Here is a 19,400-nt window from a genome sequence, read left to right on the forward strand (position 1 = left end):
CCGGAAATACCTGAGAGGACCCTATACCAGTCTGTATTTTGATTCAGAAACTTGACCTTATTTCAACATCCATAAACTGGTTCTATCCTTTAGAAATTATTTGGGATACATAAAATAGATAGCTAGTGGGAAGCAGCTGCATGGCACAGGGAGATCAGCTCGGTGCTTTGTGACCACCTAGAGGGGTGGGATAGGGAAGGTGGGGGGGAGACGCAAGAGGGAAGGGATACGGGGATATATGTATACATATAGCTGATTCACTTTGTTATACAGCAGAAACTAACACAACAATGTAAAGCAATTGTACTCCAATAAAGATGTTTAAAAAAAAAGAAATTATTTGGTATAGAATGTTTGTGTTTTTGAAGTTGTGTGGCTAAGTGGCCCCTTTTCCATTTTTTGTTCCGTGTGAAGAGGATGAGTTCTCCATCTTCTCTTCCAAAATATGCTTTTAAAAATAGTTATTCTGAGGTAAAGATTGTTAAAGAGCTTATTGGCAAGTACAGAAAGAAAGGTTTTTAAAAATCCCTAGAAAGAATTTAATAAATATAAGGGCTCAGGGAAGGAGGAAGAGAGTTAAAGGTTGATGTATGTGACTTTTTTTGCTGTCCCCCAAAATGAAGAAAATGACCGTTTAAATGCAGTGCCTCATTTTTATGGGATTGTGACCCCGAACGAATCCTTTTAGTGCAGATGTGGGACCTGTGGTTAGCTTTTCCACCAGTTTACATAGGCATTTGTTGTTATTGTTGGTCATTGTCAAAATTCCAATGAATAGAAAGAGCTCATGGGCAAAATCAATTTGCTTTCCCCCCTGTGTATTTGTTAATTTATAGCACCTTCCATTTTCCTTTTATTTTTAAAAGTAGAAATGCCTTTCATCATGCTAGGTGTGCTCCTTATTCATGGAAGCCAGGGAAGAAGTTCCCTTCCTTTCTCCCCTAGCTCTGTAATTGGAAATTTGGTAACTGTACTAAATTTTAAGTTTTGGCACTCGTGTGAAGCAGCCATCCATCTGCTGGCGAGACGCACTGCCCGGGGCTTTTCAAGAAATCCCTTAATAGTCCTGAACACTAATAATATTTATATACATTGAGATGAGGCAAAATTTACAGCGGGCTTCTGGGGCTGGCTCCAGGACTCTCTAATCCTGAACTTCCGCCGGCTCCCCTGCCTCCCTCCCAGAGTCCTCTCAGGTGGTGCTGCAGCCAGGGGAACACTGGCTTCCATCCCTGGGGTTTGTCCTCCAGCAAATAGTCCCCTTTCTCTCCCTCTCCCCATCACACCCCTTTTTTTATTCCCCAAAAGCATTTGATACATGTTCGTGCACAGTTGCATCATGTGATGTAGAAGATTTGTGATCTTGATTTGTGATCCCTTTAAGAGGAATTGTTCCATCTTTAAAGAATAGGATTTTACCTAATTTAAGCTTTACTGAAATTCCTTCTGAAGTAGCTCCTATTGCTGAAACAAAACCCTAATTCCCTAGCCTGTGTGCTGCTTGTTGCAAGAACTGACTGATGGTGCAATTCTAGTAATGCACCTCGGGAGGGGGTGGTGGGGGGCGGTTTGCAATGGACCACTGCCCAGAGATGCTGTTTCAGTGGAATGGGGAATGGAATGCAAAACATATCTACAGATACTTTGTCAGGTTTTTTTTTTTTTTCTTTCTCCTACTGGAAATGCCCAAAATTTATGTTTGAGTCTAAGCAAGTGCACAGGGGCATTTTTTCTATTCTTTTAAATGCTCTTAGTTTTTAATATTACATTAATAGCTTTTTAAGATTGATGTCTGCTACTCGTCATTTTATATAGCATTTTATTTAAATTGTAAGCAAGAAAAGAAGGGTTTTACAAGTAGATATTGTTCCCAGTTAGTCTCTGATGATGATCGTAAGATTCTTAATCAATTTTCCTTCCTCCAAACACAAAGCCTGGTGGTGGCTGATGGCTGATGGGCAGCTCCGGGGACTTCAGTGCTCTGAATGGGGTGTGTGCTCAGTCGGCAGGTTTGTGCTGTGACACTGTGAGCATGGTTTCTGCAGCTAGTTTCATTTTAACTATGTGTGAAGCTCACAGATCTATTATATTACATGAACTTTGTAGGGACAACATAACATTTCTCCTCTGGCCTCATCCCTCTTCTTTTAGCTCTGCCCCTCTGGTCATCATAACCCTCTGTGTTGCTGCCGGATGACCTTTCTAATATGAAAATTAGACCGCGTTGCTCTCCAGCCCAAAAGCTTCAGTGATGCCCATTGTCCACCAAAGAGCCGAAACCCCTCAGACAGGCCTACAGTGCTTCTTTGAGCTGCCCCCCTCCTCTCTTCCAGCATCACCTGTTACTGGACCCCTGCCATCTTCACGAGTACCCAGTTCTCCCACCACAGCAACTCAGTTGCTTTTACACACATTTACATGTGATTTCATCTGTGTTATTCTTATCCTCCTCAGCTTTCAGCTTTCAGTTCCAGCCTCCACACCTCTGTGAAGCCTTCCCAGGAACCCAGGTGCCCAGGGCAGGCTGTACACCACTACACACTCCTGTTCTTACCTGGTGTATTGTCCATCTCTTAAGAATAGGGTCTGGCACACAGGTGCAGTGCACATTCAATAAATAGTTACTAAGTGGATGATTAAATGAAGGATAGGTGGACTTAAGTTCTCTTGTTTTTAGTTTAAAAACTTGAACTTAAGGGTTTGCAATTTTATTGTTTCTTTAGATCTTGGGCATTGAAGTTACTTCTGTAATGGATATATTTGAACTTAAATAGTCATTTAATCTATGTGATTATTAGATTAAGTGTGAGATTTGAGACTAAAGTGTGTGTGGTGTGTGTGTGTGTTCATTCACTGCAAATACACTAAGCTTGTACATTCAAATTGGTGTTATCAACTTCAAGATGATCCCCTTGATAGACTGTATATGTATCCCAACATTTTAGGAGCCCCTACAACAACATACCTTTTTGGTGTGACTAGAGATCTTTACTCCTTGTAATCTGTTGGGTAGATTAGTTTTTAGAAACAGGCAGAAGTCATTGAGAGGCAATTCTGGTAAACAAAAGTGACATAGACCAACAGGAACAGTCTTCTTCTTTGCTTATATTATACATTGGCTCTGAAGACACTTCTCAGTTGGGATTCGTTCAGTTGCATCTAACAAATAGCAGGTGCTTAAACAAGACACAAGTTTATTTCTTATTCATGTAAAGAAGTCTAGAGGTAAGCAGTCCAGGGTTAGCCTACTGGCTACACAGTCATGAAGGACCAAGTTCCTTTTATCATGCTCCACTGTTCTTTTTTTTTAAATAGATTTTAATGAGTTGTTTTATTTATTTATTTATTGTTTTATTTATTTACTTATTTTTGGCTGCTTTGGGTCTTCGTTGCTGCGTGGGGGCTACTCTTTGTTGCGGTGCGTGGGCTTCTCATTGTGGTGGCTTCTCTTGTTGCAGAGCATGGGCTCTAGGTGCATGGGCTTCAGTAGTTGTGGTACGCGGGCTCAGTCGTTGTGGCTCATGGGCTCGGTAGTTGTGGCACACAGGCTTAGCTGCTCCGCGGCATGTGGGATCTTCCCGGACCAGAGCTCGAACCCGTGTCCCCTGCATTGGCAGGCAGATTCTTAACCACTGCACCACCAGGGAAACCCCTCCACTGTTCTTAATGTGTCGCCTCATGGCCCAAGATGGCTGCTTGAGCTTCAGGCATTACACCTGCCTTCCAGCCAGCAATGAGGAGGAAAGATGTACCCCCTCTGTTTTAAGGACCCTTCTGGGAAGTTCCACCCCAAAAGTTTTCTAGCGTCTCACTGGCTAGAACTTAGGTCATTTCTAGCTACAAGAAAGGCTGGGAGATATAATATGTAGCTGGGTGGCAAAATGCCCAATTAAAAATCAAGGTTTTATTACCAAAATAGTAAGAATAAATAATGGAAGGCCATCTATTTGTCTCAACCAAAAATGATGATCAGAGAAGAAATTTGCAAAATTATTTTAAGCCTGACAGTATCATGAGAATTTGTCTGTTTCTTCTGAGGTGATGGTATTCATTTGAATGTCCAGGTTCTGATACCTGTTTTTAAATGCACCTCTTGGCAGTAAAATAGGGTACTCCTCCATGCAGCTAGTGGATGTGTAAATTGGTACCAACTTCCCAGAGGACAGTTTGACCCGGCAAGGCTAACTCTGGAAATTGATTCTACTGAAATAATTAAGAATTCTCATGAAGATTGAGTGCTCATTGTACTAATAAAATGTTGGCAATAAATGAAATGTCTAATAGTAGGAGACTGATTATAACTTACGATACACTGTGTTATGGCATGCAACACAGCTGTTAAATTATTGTCGAATTCACAGTATGTTATGCCAAAAAATGCTTTCAGAATGACTTGATCCTTTTTTATAGATATTTATATTTAAATGTGCATGCACATGCGTAGGAAATGATCTGGGAGGGTCTTCATGGAGGTACTGATAATATGACATTGTGGTCAAGCAGACTAGATATTCTATGTATTTTCTTACCTATGATCTCTGATTTTTCATCTTTTTTTTATTGTAAAGAAAATAATAGAATCTTCACTAAATAATGCATGTGAGAGTCAATAATATACATATTTAAATAATTCTGTGTTTTCCAACTCAAGGAAAAAGTAGGAAGCATATAATGCAAACCAGATTTCATATTTTGTTGACTTATACTTTATTTGCTAGTAAGGCGAACATTCCCTAGAGTGTGATCCTTACAGCATTGTTATGGAAATAAATGCCAGCTCATCTATTTGGGACAAAAATTGCGGATCTCTCGTTTTTAGACACTGCTTTCACTTAATTTTAGCATAGAGGGGCTCAGAGTAGATAGTTTGTAAATATACTATGGTCCTCTGGGCTCGAGACACTGCCCACCCACCCACTTTCTTATATTTGAGAATTACCATCAGACATGGGGACTTCTCTGTGATATATTAGGTTGAGATATCATTGCTCATTTGGGGTAAGACTTTTGATATGATACAGGCATGCACAAGCTTTTCTAACGCTATGTCAGCCTGAATGGTATCATCTTTAGCATATTCTAGTTTAACCATTTCAAAAATAAATGAGCATTTCTGCACACTAAGGCTTTTCAAGATATTTCAATAAGGAACATATGCAAAATGCAGATTAAGTAGCGCATATAATGCCTTCTAAGGTAATAATAATTAACTGTGTTGTCCACATAGGGCTTCCACGGTGTCACGCATGCCACAGGTAACCTTCCAAGATGGGTATTATTACCCCATTCTGTAGATGAGAAAAGAGAGGATCAAGGTCAAAGATGGTAAGGACTCCTCCAAGACCAAACATAGTCAAATAGGAGAGGCTAGATATTAAACCCTGCTCACCTGACTCCAAACACAGGGTATTTGCTCCCTGCCTTAATGAAATTCTCAATACGTAGTACTGTTGATTCAAGTCCAACGCCCAGTGACGTTCCATTTGGGGTTCGCGTTGTGGTTGGTGGGTTGGATTGTGCCAGGTGGAGCGAGAGCCAGCCTCACACCCTGCCTCTCGCCCACAGTGTGCCCGAGCGCGTGCGGGAAGCGGGCGTGCACGGAGAGCCACGAGTGCTGCCACCCCGAGTGCCTGGGCAGCTGCAGCGCGCCCGACAACGACACGGCCTGCGTGGCCTGCCGCCACTACTACTATGCCGGTGTCTGTGTGCCCAGCTGCCCGCCCAACACCTACCGCTTCGAGGGCTGGCGTTGTGTGGACCGTGACTTCTGCGCCAACATCCCCAACGCTGAGAGCAGCGATTCCGAGGGCTTCGTGATCCACGACGGCGAGTGCATGCAGGAGTGCCCGTCGGGCTTCATCCGCAACGGCAGCCAGAGGTCAGTGTTGGGGCCCGGGGTGGGGCGCAGGAAGGTTGTGCTGCCAGTGGCTCCATCCGAGTGGGACCCTGGGGAGGTTAAGGGAGAGGGGCCACCGCAGAGGGCTGATATAACTTCAGCTTCTGATGACTCAGAGCAATGGGGAGGTTTTTTGGTTTGAAAGCCTACTGCCTGGCCGTTTGGAATTAAGTACCTGATTTGCGGGCTCAGGTCCCCGGAGGTCACTGACCCCCTGTGCATATGCAGGGCTGCCACCCCCACCAGCAGGCCGGTGGGGGAGACTGTAGGTTGAGGTTTTCTCACCCCCAATGCTACTCAACACTAGACCAGTGAAGGCTTCGGGAGTGCGGGAAGGAAGACACGGCGAGCCCACCAGCATCCTTAAGGCAGTGAGCAGGCCTCCAAAGTCTCTTAGCACACTGGCTCCCGTCCTGCCTGAACTAGCTGCCGCTAAGAGCAAGCAGTCTGTTCCATCAGCACCTCCTACACACACACGCACCCTTCACCCTCCCTCAGTTTTCTCTGTCTCTCTCATTTTGCTTCCTGAACATTGAGACTTCTCTTGGGAAGCAAAGAAGTTCCTTACGGCAAACAGCATCCCTCTCGTGCGTGCCAACTGGACTTCTGTGGATTTGTCATTGGTTTAAAGTTTTTGAAAAAGCAGTGCCAGAATTGTTAGAAGATACAGGACTATAACCCTGGAAGCAAGAGAAGACTAGAGATTTGCTGCTCCCTCCTCTGGAGCAGAGCAGAGAACTCTCAGGAGAGAGTAGTTCTGTTGTAATGGACTAAATGCCTACTTCATGATTAGCACCAGAGGATCCTTACATTTCGAGGTTCTTCAAAATAAAACTATTCTACAAATATAAAATACCATTGGAAAAGGAAACATTCATTTTGAGTGTAACGTGTAACTTCCCTTCTGTTTGCTGCCTTCTGTTTCTGCAAACCTCATCAGGCAAGTCTTGGTAAAGGGGAATCTGTTTCTGGTGTAATATTTGGAGATGTTGCTCCTTCCATAGGCTTAACTTCAAATCAAAGGTAAAGCTCACATAATTTCATAAAATTAAATGTAGAGCTTTCTACCTGTCATCATTTCTGTAACCATTATTATCGTAAAAGTTACTTTAAATACTTTTAAATGGTAAATGTGCCAAGGGTGCCAGTGAACTGGAGAGTATACATATTCAACCCAAAATAAGTCTGCCACCTTTTACTCACATTTTATTGGCAGCCCTAGAACGTAAAAAGGCTTTGCCAGTACCCTGGGCAGTGCCTGGAACCCAGTTAAAGCTCAGCCACAGTTCCTCCCCAGGGGTGGGGGCCAAGATGAGGCAGCTGGTGCATGGCCTTGGGTCATAACTTCTTTGCCTTTCGGGTGTGTTTCCTGTGGTGTCTGGAGGCATTCAGTCATCTGCAGCTTCCAGAGTAGCGGGCAAAGTGGGGTGTGCTGTGCACTGTGACAGTTTCTTCTACTATAATTCATTCTTCAAAGAATTGAGCTGTTATTTTTCCTGCCATTGCTTACAGTCTGTTCAAAGCTACAGGTCTCCCTTTTACACTTTAAAATAAAATGCCATCAAGAACTAATAAATCCCCCTCTCAGCCTTTAAGGCCTATTTGACCCTTACTTAAAAATATTTATTTTTTAATACTGTGTATACCCTCTCTGTACCAGAATGGATTTGAGGACGCTTAAACTATCAACATGTAATCAGAGCACTTTCTTAGAAAAACATTTTTTTTAAGTGCTGGATGATTCCTAGACATTTTAAGAAAGGTGTTTGGTTCAGAAATTGCTATTTGAATAAAATGTCAGGGGGAACTAAACATACACTTAACCTACAACCCAGAAGTTACACTCCTGAACATTTATCACAGAGAAATGAAAACTTAGGTTCCCACAAAAGCAGGTACAGTTATTTGTAGCAGTTTCATTTGTAGCAGCCAAAAACTGGAAACAGTACAGGTGCTCCACAATAGGTAAACGGCTAAGCAAACCGTGATCCATCACACCATGGAATATCAATCAACAATATAAAGAAGCAAACCATTCAAACACACACAGCATGGATGGATCTCAGGGACATTATGCTGTGTGAAAAAAGCCAATCTCACAAGGTCACACACACCATATGATTGCATTTATATAACATTCTCAAAATAACAACATAATAGAGATGGAGAATAGATCAGTGGTTGCCATGAGTTAGAGATGTGGGGGCAGGGTGACCATACGGGTAGCACAAGGGAGATGTTTGTGGTGATGGGCTAGCTGGTTGTGGTGATGACACAGGTGATGAGATGACATGGAAGTATATGCAGGCATTGTGCCTGTGTTCGTTTCCTGGTGTTGATATTGCATTATCATTATGTAAGATGGAACCATTGGGGGAACCACGTGAAGGGTACGCAGAACCTTTCTGTACTATTTTTGTAACTTTAGGTGTGTCTATAATTATTTCAAAATAAAAAGTTTTTTAAAAGGGAGGTGGGGCATTATCTGGTTTGTAGGTAAATTAGAAGCAATAAAAGGCCAACAAAGAGTACTGAAGAAAAGCTGCTACCTACTCTAGAAGTGAGCATGTTGAGTGTGATGTTAGAGAAGGGAGAAATCTCCGTTGCTATGGTTGGCCCAGTTCCTTTGGAAACCTTGCCTCCTGTTCTCCCAACATGAAATAAGAAAACAGTAGGGAAATTTTATTTATCTATAAGCTTTTAAACAAAACCCTTCATCTTTGCCTTAAATATGCAGTAAGTTTCGGGGGTGGGGTACTTAATGCTAAGAGCTATAACTTACACTGTTTTCTTGACTGTTTTTCACTTCATGAAGTTTGAACGATCCTTCAAGAACCATCATGTAAATATAGTGGCTCTCCAATTCACTGTCCTATTACACACACATCCCATAATGTTGTATCATTTATTTGTTTGGAAATTGACCCAACTTTCTGTGGTTCAGCAGCTGGATTAGTGTTTTGTCCACTGTTTCCTAAATAAGGGTAGGTAAGCAGGAAAAGTGCCAGTGTCACTCACTGGTCCCTGACTATTGGTGGTTTGTGGCATGTTCAAGATTGCATGTGAAATAGGAGCTCATTACAAAGTAATGGAAGTTCCTTGTTTTTATTGTGTATGCAGCGAAAACAACATTTGGATCAATTTACAAGTTTCTGCCAAACACTGTCAAGAAATTATTTCAGTTGTGCTTTAGCAAGAAAATAATGGATCTGTGCTATAGCACATGCCTTTTGGAATCCCTCATTGGACTTTGCTGGAACACTGGCTGCAGGAGTTAGATTCCCGTGAGGGGCAGAGACTCTGCCGTCCCTTTGCTGTCCCTGTCCACTCTCCCCGTGGCTCCTCCAGGGTGTGCCAGCAGGGGCCACAACATCAGAGAACAGTTGTGTTCTTCTTGGGAGCCCCTGGTGCTTTCTTTCTGCAAGGCTGTTTCTCCCACATGGGACCAGGTGGCTCACCAGTCCCAGCCTATGATACACACGTGCCTCAAGGATGTATCATGTGTTTTGTCTGGAAACAGGCACCACGCTTTTCCTTTGTAGGCAGTTTCTCCTTTTGGTTGCAATTTGAGTGGCTTATCCTGGGTAGGCTTGGGGATGAGAAACAGGGTGACCACTTGAATGCTTCCACTAGTTGCTTTTTGTAATGTGGACTGTAAAGACATAAAAGCATATCTTTATGATTTTTTTTAATGCAAGAAGACAGACTCAGCTCTCTGTGTCTTGGGTTGGTTTATTTTCAACAGCATGTACTGCATCCCTTGCGAAGGCCCTTGTCCCAAAGTGTGTGAGGAAGAAAAGAAGACAAAGACCATTGATTCTGTCACTTCTGCTCAGATGCTCCAAGGATGCACCATCTTCAAGGGCAATCTACTCATCAATATCCGACGTGGCAGTAAGTATTCCATCTCCCTGGAAGAGAGGGCCAGATCTCTTGGTTTTCTTTTGTTGATGCTTTTCCTACTCATCCGTGACTCACAACTAAAATATGAGCCTAGAAAAACAACATGGTGCGTAAGCCTCACACTCAATGCCCCTCCTTTGAGTTTCCCTCAAAGATGAAAAACAGATTGAAAGGCCGTCTGATTTTTAGCCATTGGCACAGCGTTTATTTCTTCAGAGGGTCATCCCTCATCTTTCTTAAGTTGCATCTTACGCAGGATACACACATCCCAACACGTACAAACCCCAGAAGAGACCGATGGATCAAAGGTATGACTCAGCAGTCTCCAGCCGGAGCCAAGTCCACAGAGCTTTAAGTCCAGAGAGTCTTGGTTACTTGGATATATTGAAGATACTGAGCAACGGAAGAGTTTAATGATATCACTTTAAAATTTTATTAAGTCCAAAAGTGGCCGATCTCCAAATTTATTTCTGAGAACCAAAAGAGATGAAAGTATATGTATGTCATCATGCATTTAAAGCTTGGATCTCACCCTCTACAGGATCCCCATTATTTGCAGTAGATGGTGTTCCTGGTAATTGCATTTGTGTGAAGCATTTCCTGTTGACTTATTTGGTGATACTTTCAGTTCTGATCTGTAATTGAAAAGGGCTTCTAGTAACGGTGCCTTAAATTCTCCACCACTGGAACCACTTGGTGAAGGTACTGATAATTTTGTAAGCTAGGAGAAATATAATAAGAAGGAGTTGAGGTTGAAAGGAATTTTTTTCTAAATCCTTTTGTGAAGAAGTTTTTTTCTTTTTTTATATAGTTTGAGGGGCAAAAATGACCTATTTATTCTGTGCATTTACTTTTCCTTAATACTGTTTGTATAATGAGTGAGCTCTATTCTTACGGTTTAGAGATGGCAGCAACAAGTTTTCTCCTTAGTTCTTTTGAATTTTTGGATAGCCCTTGATTTTCACAACACCTTTCACTCCTCTACAACAGAGATAACTTTGTTTCCACACAGCTAGAATTTTCTTACTTTCATGGTATTCTGAAGTTTTATTCTTTTTGCACTTACTAGATTTCTTAATTTTTAAAAAAGATTTCCTCATTCCCTAGAACATATCCTTTAAATGGCTAACCCTTCTTTTTTTCTTATATCCCTAATCCTCAAGATAAAAATTTAATCCATGAATTAAATCCATGGAGAAGTATAATTTAAGAAGGAATTGGGGCATATTTGTGCATGATGATGAAATGTGCCTTCCAGTTTATGGCCACCACAGGAAATGGGTTGGACATCTCATTGGAAAGGTCCTTCCTCAGCCTTGACTAGAAGGCATGAGTCCTGCCCCACATTTATTTATTTATTTATTTTTTAAATAAAATTTTCAGATTGTGACCGTGAGGATTTTTTTAATTTTATTTTTTATTTATTCTATTTATTTATCTATTTAATTTTTTTTTGGCTGCGTTGGGTCTTTGTTGTGTTGCGCAGGCTTCTCTCATTGCAGTGGCTTCTCTTGTTGCGGAGCGCGGGCTCTAGGCGCATGGGCTTCAGTAGTCATGGCACGCAACCTCAGTAGTTGTGGCTCGCAGGCTCTAGAGTGCAGGCTCAGTAGTTGTGGTGCATGGGCTTAGTTGCTCTGTGGCACGTGGGATCCTCCTGGACCAGGGCTTGAACCTGTGTCCCCTGCACTGGCAGGCGGACTCTTAACCACTGCACCACCAGGGAAGTCCCCCACCCCGCATTTAAAATTCAGGATCTTTTCCTTGAAACATCAACTGCAGGCAACTGCTAGTCTTTACAACTTGAATTTCTCCTTCATTTCTCTTGGAAAACCATCAATCTGTACATAAATGTAGGGTGTTACCCTGGAGGACAGTACACGTATTCTTTGATGTTTATCAATTGAAAGCAAAATAGAACCTTTTATTAACTAAGCCTTCACAAATCTTACACAGTAAAATTCTGTTAGTTGAACCACACCCAATTCATTATAGTATGTGTTATAATTTTGGCATAAGTTGAACTGAAGTTTATGTTTTCTATTTACTATGAGAAAAATATAGGCTACAAAATTAAAGGAAATACACTGTTTATACATCTTGTCATTTTTACACATCTATTAGCAGCAATGTTCCCAACTATTTTATTTCTGTGAGAATTATGAATGTGCATTATAGAAAACGTAGAAGCATAGAAGTGAATTTTTAAAACTTACCTGCCGATAACCATTGTTAACGTTTTGGTGCATTTTCTTCCAGTCTTAGTAAGATGGAAGTTTTAAATATAGATCCCTGTATCTTAGGAACTAGAAATGTGGCAAAGGCAGTCCCTAATGAGACTGAGGAAATGTTGTTTATTTAGTCATGCCCTAGTACTTTGGAGGCAGCACTGTCTGTTGACAGAGCATATTAAAGAAGTTCCCTAGATGTGCCCGCCTTAGCTAATTGGCAGTCTGGTGTTTATGATATTACATTCTGTTAATCAGCCTGGGAACTGCAGTACCCAGCCTTCTAGAAACTCTCCTTCCCTGGCCTTGGGGGACCCATCCCAGGTGAGGGTGTTGAAAGCCAAGCTAAGGGAAACGCATTTTTGACAACGGACAAGGGTCCTGTGAAGCCCAAGCACCTCAGTGGCACCATGAAAACAAGACCCGCACTGAATTGCTCTCCACACGTGTTTGCGAGAAACCAAGTGTGTCTGCCCCACTCACGCTTAGTGAATGCTCAGTAACACGGTCCCCCTTACCGTAGACAACATCGCTTCGGAACTGGAGAACTTCATGGGACTCATCGAGGTTGTGACGGGCTACGTGAAGATCCGCCACTCCCATGCCTTGGTGTCCTTGTCCTTCCTGAAGAACCTTCGCCAGATCCTAGGAGAGGAGCAGCTAGAGGGGTAAGTGCTCCACATTTCACGAGCTGACATTCTCCCACCACAGAGTAAGCAGCCTGCATTTTAAAGTTCTGTGTTTCTAAGGGAAGAGCCCTTTCTCATTAAAAAGAAGTGAAAATGACAGCAGTGCGGGGGCCCTGAGTGAGGACCCACCTCCTCTCATGGGGTCTTGTGTAGTCACAATTCTCCGTCCTCCGGACTGGGTTGTGACCCATCCAGGGTTACGTGTCTGACTGTGGCCGGCAAAGCAGCAGATGGGGCTGCAGTAGGGGCTGTTTCTGCCAAAAGCACTGGGAATGGGTCTAAAGTGCTTACCTCTCCATGAAATCATCATTTACGGGTCCCTTATCTGCCTCAGGGTGCTGTAGTCCACTACGTAAAAGCCATTCCATCTTTTCAGATGTATTAGAACATCAGAGATTTGGAGGCATATGAACAGTTCATTTTGTTACAAAAAAAATCTTGATTCACAGAATTGTTTCTATTGATCAGCTTGTAGGATTTGTGCTACTGATAGAATTTTTGCCTTCTGCAGAGACGTGCTTTATGATAAGGGTTTTAAGCTAGCTGGAGGCCTTTCACCAGAGGAGGAATAAAAGCGGGTGCTTCCTGCACACACATAATTTCTCTCCAGCACTTAGCCCAGGTGTTCCTTTGCGTACATGCTTCTCTTCACCGATCCCCCCCCGCCCCCGCTTTAAATACAGCTCTTGCCTGGCTTTAAGCTAATAATGCTTTGAAATAAAAGGAGACATCCATTAATGAATTAATTCCTTCTAAAGAGAATTTGGGGAAATAATTTAGGAAAGCAAGAGGTGGGAAGGTCATGAGAAAGGTTGTCCTTGCTGATTTATGTGCCCCGACTGGATAAAGTTACCGCATAAGGGTTTCCTCACAGCCTTCCTGCTTTTTCTCAGACTCACTCTTGGTCAGTCTTAAATTCTTAAAATTCCATCATCTGATATAGCTAAAGAGAGGGGGCAGCTCTTCATTCCATCCTTGAAAAGCACACTGTCCTCCCCGCTGGGAACATTGATTCTTTAGAAAATGTCTTCCTTTTGGCGAATCCAAGGAGGCTGCCACTGTGCCCAGCCCAAGTGTCTCAGGTCACCGACATGGCAAGCTGAGGCTCTGCCAATTTGAGGTGATGGTGTTACTGTTGGTTGTATTAAATTTTAAAATGAATTTTAGCACAGTTCTTTTATTTTTTTTCCTCCAAGTAGGTTTGTGTTTCTGGAAACCCTGGTGCTGATAAGCACTTCTGCTTTGGCATATTGGTACCTGCAAGTTTTCCTGCTGCTTGAGGATACACATTCTTTTTTTTTTTTCCAGGCTGAGCAAGTGATATACATAGAGGGGAAAGCTAACAGGAGAGTTTAATTAATTTTTATTAGGAATTATTACATGATGTGATTACCTTTCAGTTGTGTGTTAACTAAAAGTATTATGCACTTGAGTGTAGCTGAAAATTAAAGTGTGAATTTTATTTGCACGAATATTTATGATGTATTTCTCATTATGTGAATCATGTGTAAAACCCAAAGTCCCAGTGGGGTCTTCTTACAGATGTATGTCATTGCTTAGGTGTTTGGGCCACTTCCAAGCTCAGCTAAGCTTCAGGCCCCTGCCCTGCTGATAGTACTTTAGATGTCAGGGAAGGGCAATGGTGAACCTGCTGCTGGTTAGTAGCCCTTGTAGCTCCGAGGATGCTGGGCTTCTAGCCTTGGATTCCTGCCTGCCATTGTTTGGAGGCTCTCTCTTTAGACAGAGCTTGAGAACCTTGCCTCTCTTGATGGGAGCTGTGTTCTCTCAGCTGCCTTCCTCACCCATGACCAAAAATGTATGAGTCATCCTTGCTTGTGATGAATACCCCTGCTGGCTTTGTATCAGGTGTGACCAGTAGCAACAACTCAATTCTGTATTTCTCAGATTTAGGAAGAGGGTTAGGTCCAGCCCCTTGGCCTACTCCCCTCACTCCTGTAAGAAGGGGAGAGTCACACAGATACAGAGAACAAACTCGTGGTTACCAGTGGGGAGAGGGAAGGAGGGAGGGGCAATTTAGGAGTAGGGGATTAAGAGGTACAAACTATTACATATAAAATAAATAAGCTACAAGGATATATCGTACAACACAGGGAACATAGCTGATATTTTATAACTATAAATGGAATATAACCTTTAAAAATTGTGAATCACTATGTGTACACATGGAACTTATATAATATTGTATGTCAACTATATATAATATTGTATGTCAGCTATACTTCAATAAAAATAAATAAATTTTTAACAAGAATGCAAAATGAGCTATAAAAAGAGGCAGTCTTCTGCTCAAACCTGAAAAAAAAGGATAAAAGGGGAGGAGTCAGAGGAAGGAAGAGAAGAAAGGTAGATGATAAATAGATAAATGTCAGCAGTGCCGAGCAGAACTTGCCGAGTGCTACAGGGAAAGAAAAGACACACGCCATGGGCCTGAAAAAGAGTCAGGTATCTGATTAAGAAGATCAGACAGGGGACTTCCCTGGCGGTCCAGTGGTTAAGACTTTGCCTTCCAATGCAGAGGGCGTGGCTTCGATCCCTTGTCGGGGAGCCAAGATCCCACATGCCTCCTGGCCAAGAAACCAAAACATAAAACAGAAGCAATATTGTAACAGATTCAATAAAGACTTTAAAAATGGTGCACATCAAAAAAACCTTAAAAAAAACAAAAACAAAAATAAAAGAAGAAGAAGATCAGACAGGCTTCTGAGAAGAGGTGGCTTTTGAGATGGGCCTTGGAGGGTTTCCAGAAACAGCAAGCAGAGGGTAAAGAAAGGCATTTCAGGACAGGCGGCAGCAGCAAAGGCAACGAGTTGGGGCATCCTGGGACCTGTTTGGCAAATAATACTGGAGAGGTAGGTGGTATGAGAATTACGTAAGCTGTTATGCACCCAGGTGTGGAGGTTATAATTTGGATAGGCAGTGGAACCTTTTCAGGGCTTTTGAGTTACCGGAGTGTCAGTAGAACATTTCACTTGAGTGTGCTTTTGGTGTAAGCCAAGATGACTTTTACACCACGGGTTCCCACACTTTGCTATACATTAGAATCATCTGGGGGCTTTTAAGAAATCCTGATGCCGAAGTTGCACTCTGTCCCAATTCAATCAAAATGTTTGGGGGTGGGATCCAAGCATCACTGCTTTTCAAAAGATTCCCAGGTAATTTCAATGTGCAGCAAAGATTGGAAACCACTGTTTTACCCTTTTATTCCTGCTTCTCAGAAGAATATCCCCAAAGCCCTTTGATTTTTTTGCCTAAATATTTTCTTGTCACACTGTTCCTTAAAGTATGATTTTTCTTGTACCTCTCATAATCAGTGAGAATATAAGTAAGTGCTTCCATTTGGTTCAGTGGGAAGAAAGTTTTGTAGCCTTTTGTTCTGATGGAGAACAGACGAATTTGTAGGACAGAGATCCTTTGTATGTGTCATCCTTAGCTGAGAACTGAGACCCATCTCCAAATGTCTCCTGAGTAGCCCAGACCACAGAGTGAAGTCCAGAGTATGAAATTCAAGAACGTTACCTGGAGTAGACCTCTTAGTCCTCACTCAGAGTGAGCTGATTCTGGAATTTGATGTCCAGGCTGGTGACAGACATAGGCAAAATCACATCGGAACAGACAGCAGGGCTGCTGGTCTCTGGAGAAAGGGGCCGGACAACGTAGGCAGTCTTCAGTTTGTCCAGAAGAATTCGGATGGCCAAGGCTTCCTTGAGGACATTACTCTGTGTAAGGTGATGTGTTTCTGGAGTAATAACCTTAGACATTAAGAAGATCAAGGTTGTGCTATTTTGGAAGGAAATGGATTTTGGAATACACACGTACAAGATTCCCATGAAATGGCTAAATTTTAAGCACTTGAATAAGAAAGAGAATATTTCTGTTCTCTGAAAAATTTCCCTTATTTGAACAACCGTATTTTGTGATACATCAGATAAATGAATTAAAATTTCAAATTTGTTGGTGCCACCAAGGATTGTTGCCCTGAAAAGAATAAGAGTAGATGGAGGTGGTGGGTTACAAGAATTGGAATTCTTGGATGCAGTTAGGCATCTCTGCTCATGTTCCCACCACTTGACTTTGCAACACTTTGTGCTTTATTCTACCTTCTTGCAACTCTAAGATTAGGTTGCAACATGGCTATACTTTAACACTTCTTCCAGATTTCCAAAAAATATACACTCAGACATGTGACTCAGCAGTTCCAGGCTCTACCCCAGTATCTACCCAAGAGAAATGAAAACATGTCCACACAACACTTGTATGTGATTGCTCATAGCAGTGTTATTCATGATACCACCACCCCCCACCAAAATACCCCACTGGAAACAATCCAAATGTCCATCAGCAGATAAATGGATAAATAAAATGTGGCACAATTACTGCCCAACAATAATGTAACAACATGAGTGAACCTCAGAAACATTAGGCTAAGTGAAAAAAAGCCAGATACAAAAGGCTACACATTTTGTGATTCCATTAATCTATGCTTTGTAGAAAAGGCAAAACTATGGAGGCAGAAAGCAGATCAGTGAAGAGCTGGGGATGGAATTGGAGATTGACCACCATCGGGAATGAAGAACTTTGGCATGACGGAAATGTTCTGAAGCTGCATCGTAGTGATGGTTGGACACCTGTATGAATTTACTGAAGCTTCTGGAACTGTACACTTATAATGAGTGAATTTTTTTGGTAGATAAATTATACCTCAGTAAAGCTGTTTTTAAAACCCTCGAAGAGGAAACGTTTTCAGAGTATCTGTTTGGTGCCTAGTGCCACTTGAATATAAATTCCCACCCTTGCTGAACCTCTGAGGCTGGTGTAAATATTGAACTTTGGGGGAGATTGGACATGATATAAAGCAATCCGTTGCAGACAGGTTGGAGGCAGCAGATGTGAAAAGACCAAATCCTGCATCAGTTGCAGATGGCCCGGCTGCTGGAAACAAGCCCCCATGTGCTGGGTTCTGATGCCCTCAGGGGACCGCCCGAAAGAGGCCATGGTTTTTTCTCTGAGAAATGAAAGGGACTAATGATTTTTTTTTCCAATTTTTGTCAGTAAAGTTTGTAAAGGGGGGAATGTCCCTTCCTGCCCCCATGTGCTGGAGACCCCACCCTCAGCCCCATCTGTCCCAGGTGGGGAGAAGCCAAAGAAGTACCTTGCCTAGAGTTATTGCTTAGTGAGAGTGGAGATGACACTCCACCCCGATCTTTGGATTCCCACGTGCAGTGGTCCGAGCCCTGGACCCGGGGCTGTCTTCTAAGTACCACTCGAATCCCCAGCAATTTGCCTTCCTTTGCTTCCCCATCCTTCCTGCCCTTCATTCGAGCGGTGGTGGTGTTGACAACTCAGAAGTAGGACAGCCCTGAGACTGGAGCCATAAATAAAACAGTTAGGTGTGTAGTATGTGCTGGGCGTTTAGAATATTGATGCAGATAATATATAGATGTCCTCAAGGAGATAACCTCCCACATTGGTCTGCATTTTGGCAGATGGGGCCCACCCAAGCATAGAAACAAACATTTTTTGCAACCTTGAAGAGAGCTGGGGCCAGGATACCAACATAGATAAAACCCAGGCACCACAGAGCCTGTGTAAGGGACAGAAGAATAAACAGATAATTTTTTAAAATATGTTTTGAATATAAAGGCAGTCAGCTTAGAAACAATTAGGAAATCACATTTACAGAATAATTGACTTAAACAGGCATTTCCTTTAGGAAACAATAAAATCTAAGTGTGTATATGTGTGTGTTGAAGATATGCAGACAAGTTTCTGCCTTTTACCGTCTCTTAATCCTCACCTGATCGTGGAAGGAATGTGTGGGCAGCGGGGCCTCCAGCTGGGGTTGGGAAAACAAGAACAGTATTGACAGGCAGCTCCTGAATGGCTTGATTATCATGGTGATGAGGGTTTCACTTTTATTTTTCTGTCGCTTTCACAAGCTCCATAACGCAACCACCCCCACCCCCCACCCCCGCCCCTGGGTTTTATTGATATTGGTATCCTGGCTCCAGGTCTTCTCAGTGTTGTAAAAAAATGTTTATGTTTACTGCAAAAAGATAATCTTGCTTTTCAAAGTGATTAGTCACATACACAGAATTGCAGAGTGCCTGCCATTCATTTGTCAAATTCCTGATTTATAATTCATGCTCCCTCCCCTGGGGAGAAGCATGTTTTGTTCAGAAGGTATTTTCGGTGCAGTTATGTTCTCTGCTAGTGAAATTAGTTTACTAAAATAAAAGCCTCGTCCTAGGTTGAGTCAGCAATTTGACCTGGGTAATTGGCCTTTACCCCCCTCCCAGAGCTTTCTGCACCAACAAGATTTTGTCCCATGTGGCCTACTTGGGAACCTGGGAGCAGCCAGACCCACGGGGTTCGTGTTGATGCCACAGAGTGTCCTTCAGAGCTGGGAGTATTCCGAGGGCAAGAGTGGCCTATGATAGGAGGCATCTGCCTCCACCGGTTGTGTAACTCTGTGAACACCCCTTCTCCCGGCAGCATCACCTGCAGCCTGGCAGTGAGGGAGCAGATGGGGGTGGGGGGGCTGTGAACCCCCACCTTCCACATCCCACACCACCCTCCTGCACACATGGCCTTGTGGTACATAGCCCAAGACTAGATTCCTTTGGACAATGTCTTACATTCCTTTTCCAGCAGATGTTGGGGAGTGAG

General features: G+C 42.7%; 1 protein-coding gene across 5 annotated transcripts in view; it reads left to right on the forward strand.

Moving 5' to 3' along the window:
- Nucleotides 1–19,400, forward strand: part of IGF1R (insulin like growth factor 1 receptor) — a 300,961-nt gene that overhangs the window by 236,486 nt on the left and 45,075 nt on the right. For all 5 annotated transcript variants that reach the window (XM_059058596.2, XM_067029531.1, XM_059058597.2 and 2 more), the window contains exons 3-5: nucleotides 5,566–5,878; nucleotides 9,642–9,790; nucleotides 12,548–12,692. In XM_059058596.2, the coding sequence (XP_058914579.1) occupies nucleotides 5,566–5,878; nucleotides 9,642–9,790; nucleotides 12,548–12,692 (607 nt within the window). The remainder of the gene's footprint in view (nucleotides 1–5,565; nucleotides 5,879–9,641; nucleotides 9,791–12,547; nucleotides 12,693–19,400) is intronic.

The sequence above is a fragment of the Kogia breviceps genome, chromosome 3 (assembly GCF_026419965.1).
Source record: "Kogia breviceps isolate mKogBre1 chromosome 3, mKogBre1 haplotype 1, whole genome shotgun sequence".
NCBI classification, from domain to species: Eukaryota; Metazoa; Chordata; class Mammalia; order Artiodactyla; family Physeteridae; genus Kogia; species Kogia breviceps.